Source organism: Lygodium microphyllum, chromosome 26 (genome assembly GCF_053477565.2).
Source record: "Lygodium microphyllum isolate KBCC chromosome 26, Lygodium_microphyllum_v1.1.10, whole genome shotgun sequence".
NCBI lineage: Eukaryota > Viridiplantae > Streptophyta > Polypodiopsida > Schizaeales > Lygodiaceae > Lygodium > Lygodium microphyllum.
This window is the reverse complement of record NC_141160.1, coordinates 35,414,305-35,422,233: the sequence shown is the minus strand read 5'-3', so window position 1 is coordinate 35,422,233 and position 7,929 is coordinate 35,414,305. Positions and strand designations below refer to the sequence as shown.

At 43.1% G+C, this 7,929-nt stretch overlaps 1 protein-coding gene across 2 annotated transcripts in view; it reads left to right on the top strand.

The window, feature by feature from the left end:
• Positions 1 to 401: 401 nt before the first annotated feature.
• Positions 402 to 7,929, top strand: part of LOC148013138 (uncharacterized) — a 57,918-nt gene continuing 50,390 nt past the window's right edge. Inside the window, exon 1 of one of the 2 annotated variants that reach the window (XM_087668081.1) lies at positions 402 to 916. In XM_087668081.1, the coding sequence (XP_087524207.1) occupies positions 565 to 916 (352 nt within the window). In that variant the 5' untranslated portion in view covers positions 402 to 564. The remainder of the gene's footprint in view (positions 917 to 7,929) is intronic. The other variant, XM_087668079.1, reaches the window with a different exon arrangement.

The window sequence follows — 7,929 nt, the reverse complement described above, 5'->3', positions numbered from 1 at the left end:
TACGACGCTCACAAGTTACTAGATGTGTGCGGTAGCTTCACATGATGCCATGTGGCATTGTAAGAGCCAAGCCATGCCCAAGTAAATTTCACTTGCACAAGTGTACATAGTTAAGTTTTGTAGCGCGTGGTTGGTTCATTTGACCACTCTTAACTTTGTGTTAGAACTTTAGAAAGTTTATAGAGTGCCTCTAAAAATGGTGATACTCCTAAACTTGAAGAAGTCCTAAGACTAGACAATCATTGATTGGTAAAAATCATGTTCTCTCTCTTGAACTCCTTTTTCTCTTTCCTCTAAATGGCTCTCTCTCGTCTCAAACACCCTCTCCTTGTTGGTACGCAATGTGTGGGTGGCTGTGGTGCTTTCACACTTCCTTTTATTGGTTTAAGTTTGTCGTAGTATGCGTGACATGGCTCTAAGCTTTAAGGGTTCGTGCTGCTGCTGGTGGAGCTTGCACTGTGGAACAGCTGACGTGGACGTGAAGCCAACGTGGCCACACTTTCGCTTTCCATTCTAGCAGCAGCCAGTGGCCCGTTGATTCCTTGTTCTGTCTGCCACATAGCCATGGCGTCTGTACTGTTAACCTGTCACTTAAACCCTAGGTGGCTGTTTCCCGGGCCCAGGAGCACCGCAGGGAGGAATTTCGCCTTGCGCAGACGACGGTCGGTCCCCTACCATGGCTCCACAGCGGCCATCTTCGCCAGCCAGGGACAGGCAAGTGGAGAGCCTCTTATCCAGGAGAACTTGCGCACGGCTGTCGTCCAGAACGGGAATGACCGGCTCGAGATATGCCGCATTATCAATGGCATGTGGCAGACCAGTGGGGGTTGGGGCAAAATTGATCCTCAGCAAGCAGTAGATGCCATGCTGCGCTATGTGGACTCCGGCTTCTTCACCTTCGACATGGCAGATCACTGTATCTTCCTCTCACCTCGCGTTTCTAGACTTTAACAGCTACACAGGAGGATTGTATACGACATAATGCATGTATTTCAACCAGAATGAATGTGCTTGTGACCTGTACCTGAGAATATTCTTGCAGATAGAAAGAATCCAGTTGAGCATATGCCTAGTACCATGCGCCTGCAGTGCTTAATTGCAATATTTATGTCAACAATACCTATGTTTTTGTGAGCCTCTTTGTATTAGAGCGAAGGCAATCATTAGTGTAGAAACCTTAAATAGATAGGGCTGTTCAACTCCTACAAGTCATTTTGTAACATAGTTATGGCGCAAGCAGAGTTATTACTAGTACCGTTTGTGTTCCAATAGTGGTATGGCCATTTCACGTGGAGTTTCTGTTTGTACTTTAACGAGGGGTGCAGAGTACTTACTGAATTTTTTGTATGGATCATATAATGTACCGAGGGATGCAGAATACTTAGTTAATTCTTCAGCAAAAGTGATTGAAGCAACCACAGTTACTTTGCAGTTCCTCTGCTCCTTGTCTTAGAGTACAACCAATCCATAACAAGAAGCATCTCTTTTAGACTATGACACCACCTAGAGCATGGTTCCTTCCATTCACACCTAGTACAATATTCACATAGAACTATACTTTTTCTCTTCTGGATTTGTAAAGAATGTTCATGCTTGTATGAAGTTGTATCATGACTTGCTTCCAACCTGCTTGCATTTGGTCTCGGTGCCAACCGGCAGTGTCTGTTTGGAGCTCTAGCTGGGAGCTGACCATTGCTAGAGGCTGGTCTTACATCGTCCTCCAAGCCAAATGGTCTTTATTTCTGTACCTTTGGCTGAAGGTCAAAGTTTGATTAGTTATCTAAGACTCTACGTCCCTTACTTGAGGTGCTCAAATGAGTCCTCTTGGCTCTCATCCATGTTGATTACCAAATGGTCTTTATCTCTGTACCTTTGGCTGAAGGTCAAAATGTGCTAAATAACTAGTACTCTACATCCCTTACTTAAGGTGCTTAAATGAATCCTCTTGACTCTTATCCATGCTGAATCCTGATTCTTGAGTCTTTTTACTCATAGCCCCTTGTAGTGTTATAGAGACGTGGGCCAATATTTTCCTCTGATATATATATATATATATATATATATATATATATATATATATATATATATATATATATATATATATATATATATATATATATATATATATAGAGAGAGAGAGAGAGAGAGAGAGAGAGAGAGAGAGAGAGAGAGAGAGAGAGAGAGAGAGGGGGGGGGGGGGGTTTTGTGCGTGCCTATGCGCAAAGCTGCAACATCATGTGCAAGTCATGTGGGGCCAACAATAGCCCCTGCAGGTCTAGGTAGAGGGGAACACATATCATGCTGGCAGCAAGTCATGAGCCAGTCCAACAGCATCACATGCAGGCAGTAGGGGGTTCTTCCAGGATAGTGCATCACCTTTCTCAAGCTCGTTGGTCTCTAGCGAGTCCATTTTTTCAAAACAGCACAATGGAAGCAAAAGAACAATACGCATGACAACCAATGAACAGCAGAGATGCAATAAAACAGGATAAGGGATCCATTAGCAATGATCCATGAGATACAATCAGCACATGACAAGATTGTTGAGCTACTAAAATTAGGCATTCATTAATCTAAAATTAACATAGATTAATGCCTATGTTGTTCTCCTTAAAACAGCCCCAAAAAGCAATAGAAAGCAAGTACCAAAAATAAAGGGCTTTGTTTTTGAACAGTAGGACAAATGCCCATAAATCCTCTATAAATAGAGCTTGTTGTGGCATCCTATGAGGAAAACACCTTGGGGTTTGCAGTGAAAGCACGGAGTGTTTATGAACTCGACTAAAATAATTGAACTCAGATAGAAACTCAAGAAAACACAAAACACAAAAGTGTGGAGTGAAGGAATAAGTTATAACTCAATGAACTGAATTATATGTGTGTGTGTCCAAAGAGTGGAGAAGAACTCAAACCGCTGTCTTTCTAGGAGCGGTTTGAGGGGAGGGAGTTGTTGGAGATAGCCTCTAGATGATCTGGAAGCAGCACACCATCAAAGCTCCGATGACAGAGGATGCTAGCGTAGTTGGAGAGGAAGAAAACACAGTTGTAGTGGTCCTAAAGAAGTGAATAGTAGCAAACGCAACCTTTGCAGGGAAATGCAGGTGCTCGGATGATCTGGGAATCGGGCAGTAGCACAAATTGATGAAAAACGCAGCATGCACCATGTCCTGATGATGACATTAGCTTGGGTAGTCAGACCAGCAGCAAAACATTGCAGATCTGATGTTGGAAATGCTGGATAGGGGCTGCAAACTGGTTGCCAGCATTTGGAACAGTTCGAGGCAGCAGGGTGGTGTGCTAATCGGCAAAACACAGCTGTTTGGAGTCATGGCAGCTAGTTCGTAGCAGGTGGGAAATCACCTTTAGGTGGGCAGCAAGGGTGAGGGTGCAGCAATTTTAGGAGTATGGGATTTGGGATGTGCAAGGTGGTTGGACAAATTCCTATTTATAAACACATGAGCCAACTGACTCTGTAGGGTGGCATCTAGGCAGTTTGGGCAATTAAATGTGGGTGCATGAACACTTTTGGGACATGCAATATTTGAGTTGTGGGAATGTTCAATGAGCTTAAAAAAGGGAATTAAGGTCAATTAACCCTTTGTTGCTCAACACATTCTATTATATCCTTCCTCATTCCCACCAACTAGCTTTATTCTCTTGTTGCCTATGCCCATCGGAGGTCATGGCCAAGTTGAATAGGGAGTAGGGCAGTTGCTTTAACCCTTAGTGTCCGTGTTCATTAGTAGTTGGCCACTGGTGCAGTGGATTTTGGTATGTGGATCCCCTCCTTAGTCGGTGCCTTATTGCTATTAGTGTTAGTCCCATGTTAGTAGACGTGTCTTGTCCGTCATCTCTTGCCTATGAGCCTCAGTTTGAGTCAAGACGATGTTAAGGGATTTTTGACATAGAGTATGATAGCAGGATATGCATTTTTTTGTGGAAGAGTTCATGCTGAATGGTAAGTGACAAACTTCTTAGTTAGTGAACTTCTCTAACTTGCTCATTTGTCTTGACAATAGGAGTTAGTCAAGTGGAGTCTTGGGAGTTAATGACTGTGTGGCTTTGAGTAGTGATTAGTAGTCACTTAAGCATAGAAACATGAAACGGGGAACGGAAACAGGGACGCCAAACCTAGGGAACGGGGACGTGGGAACGGGAACAACATTTAAAAAATTAAAATTCATGAAAATTTTTTAATATTTCACTCATAATCCATGGGGACTCTGGAGTGTTAAAACCAAGGTATATAATCCACAAGGAAAATCATTTTAAGTTTTAACTTTAAGATATCATGCATCATTCTAAAACTAATTAGAAATTGAATTGCAACTTACAAGGCTCAAGAGGTAAGCTATTCAATTAAAAAATGCATAATACATATGCCATAAATGATAAAACAATGAACAATGAACTAAACTTTAAAGTCTAAGCTGAAAGAACATGCCTATGGTCCCATTGCCAAAAAACTTAAAAGATTATAAATATGAAGTTTAATCTCTGAAAGAACATGCTCATCGTCCCAAAAAAGACTACAAATATAAAGTCTAATCTCTAGACTGAAGCAAAATGCGGCATGCCAAAATAGCCCAAAAAGCAAGTGCAAGACTGCAAGTACAAATATAATATCGGCATGGCACAACAACCCAAGTGTCACACTGTCATCAATGATCATAATGTCATATACAATGTACATGTGTCATGTATCATGAGACTCATGATAAGTAAACTAAATCAAAGATCATCATCATGATCTGAGGCTACTCTAGCTACTCTTGAAGTGCCAGCCTCATCATCATGTGTACCATGAATTGTTTTATCTTCCTCAACATTAGCATGTGTCTCCTTTTCTTGTTGCATCTCCCACTCTGTGAATGGATCGGACTTTGTTGTCATACTGTTACATAACATCCTCAAATTAGCACTAACGAATACTAGATCGTTTGCCCTCTCCACACTAAGATGGTTCCTTTTCTTTGAAGCAATGTGAGCGTATGTACTCCACAATTGCTCCAAACAAGAGGAGCTAACTGACTGACTTGAAATACGGATGGCTAGTTGCTGCAACTCAGTACCATCCGAACCATAGTTCTCCCACCACAAAGCTGCCCCAATCTTACAGCAATCCTCCTGTGCATCCCCACAACCAAAAGAACCTCGAAAGGTCCTATAACATGAAAGCTGATCTGTGATCTTTCGTCTAGTGCCATGATCAGGCACTAGACGAGACAATATAAGTCTCCATGCATCCATAACCTCAGTGTCATTCTCTTGACCTTTGCCTTGGAACTCAGGATCCACAACAAATGCAGCCGCATGCATGGGTGAGGTATAGGAGTTCCACCTCGTCACAACTAAATGGCGTATCTCCTCATATGCCTCATCATTTGGTGCCAACTCCTACAACTTTTCATTCAGCCTATTCATAGCCTTATATACCTTGCCAATGCAAGGTTGCAACATCCATAACCCTCAATAAATGCATAATAGGTGACACCATAGCATCTATCCGCTTTACATCATCCCAAAAAGTGGAGTTATTTGCTTTCTCCAAGCATAAGATACCTATAGGAGTATTTGCCAATGTTGATGAGGTGAACTCATCACTAAGAAATAACTGCCTCAAGGCATCACTGCATTCTCTTAATCTGCCTAGCATCAAGAAGTTAAAGGCAAATCTGGTATCAGAGTATTTTAAAAGTGTCTTCTTTGACCGCAAAGAGAAGTGATGGCGAAGAAACTGGTGATTCAAAACACAGCTAACCATTTAAGCTCCTTGCTCTATGACAGGTGCAATCCATGACAAATTACCAATATCCTTTAGTAGGTTGTTCAAGCAATGAGCCATACAATATGAAACTGTGATATGCGGATAATATCCCTGGATAATAGCACCTGCGCCCTATTTGCGGGCTCTCCATCTGCAACAAATCCCACAACATGCTCTGGGCCAATAAGCTCAATACCTGTAACCTACTTTGTTGCAAGTACATCTACCGACTTTCTTGACCCCAATGCATCATGTGAAGATATGAAATACATTTCCCCATGAGAATAAGCAACCATACCATGAATGGATTGCTTGCGTGTATCACGCCAACCATCAGCAATGAAGGAAACTCCATTTTTAGCCCACAGGCTCTTTCTAGTCATTGCTGCCTGCTCAACAAGGCGCTTTTCCTTGTCGAGCAAAGTGGTGCGTAAGGTTTCTGATGATGGAGGTACATACGAAGGTCCATACTCACCAATCTTCTTACATATCAATTTAAAATACTCTGACTTAGTTGCACGAAATTGAATGTGGTCATGATAATAAAACGTGCCACTGATATATCCACTTCTTCCTTCTTCTTGGGATCCCAACTAGCATCAAGTGTGCTTTGTCTATGCGCAACATGTGACGCTGTTGATGTCATGGCTGATGCAATGTCTGCAGTAGGTATGGAGGTAGCACTTCTTGATACTGACCATGCTCTAGACACATTTGATGGGGATGGTGTTACAAAAGTTGCAGGGTTAACTGTAACATGTTGTGGTCTAGATGCAAGATAAGCTTGTTGACCTGCTTATACGGTCACGAAGCTCCCTTTGCTTCTCCAAGGTCACATTTGGACAAAACTGTACCTTTGAATTTGGCTCATGTAGGAGATGAGCTCGGGACGTGATTATGCATAAAATGGAACAAGTGGCGATTGGTATTTCATATTCTAATATTTAAGTAACTTTGAAAATTAAAATCAATAAAAATTTGAAATACAAATGCTCGGCTCAATGGATTACCTTGTTTGCTCCACTAGTTCGCTTGTATGGGCAAAGCTTGCAAGTCCATGGTCAAGATCCTCCACCACTCAATGGGCGGTCAGCATTTACTTCTTTCCACCATGACTAATCATCAGGCCTTCTTTCTCGACCACCAGTCCGACGAGCGGGGTGGGAAGATGAAGCCATTTCAGGTTGAAAATTGAAATATAAATGGCTTGAGAGAAGTGAGAACTCAAGTCTCGAGAGAAGGGAGAAGGCTCAAGAGTCAAGAATCAAGAGAGAAGGGAAAAGGAGAGAAGGTCCAGGGAATAAGAGAAGAGAAGAAAGAAGAGAAGGGAGAAGGTTCAAGGAAGAAGGAAGAAGAGAAGGGAGAAGTGAAGAGAAGGAAGAAGGAAGAAGAAAGAAGAGAGGTTGGAGGCGGGAGGAGATGGGGGGATTGGCGGCTGGCCACCAACGAGAGAACAAGGACAGGCGCCATGTAGACTGGTAACGGGGGGTAGAAACGGGTAGACGATCGGGCAGGAGTTGTAGGCAGGAAACACGTGGGGTAGACGATCAGGCAGGAGCAAACGCGCAAAGTCGTAGACGTCGTGGGTGGGAGCAGTGGCCGGCCGAAGGTAAGTGGGTGCCACGTGGCCTTCCCTGTCCCGTTTCAGATAGGGAACGCAGCAGAGAACGCGGTCCTTGTCTGAAATGGGACAGAGAACGTTCTATCGACTTGCAATGCGTCCCATGACGGCTTCGTGCCGGGGACGGCGATGCCGCGTGTTGGGGGGCCACTCCGGCCATTTCATGTTTCTATGCACTTAAGTGATTTGCTTTGTGGGCTATGTGGTCGAGAATGAAGCATGAGATCAAGAAGACCATTCATCGCAGATTTAGGGGCACCAAGAGGACTAATTAGGCAACTATTGTCCAATGTGGCCACAAAGGTGGCGATGGCATGCTAATTGGTAGAGGACACAAGGGAAAGGTGGGGGAAAAGAGCCAAAGAAAGTAACTGGACTGGAGACTCATGCATTGGAGAAGAGAGAGAAGAATATTGGGGCTATTTTTGGAATAGAGGAAAATAGGGGAAGAGAAGGTAGCAAACTATCCTTGAAGATCTTTATCTCTTACAAGGTCTTGGAGCCAGTCTCTCACTTAATTCTTGGTGCCGAACATTAGGGA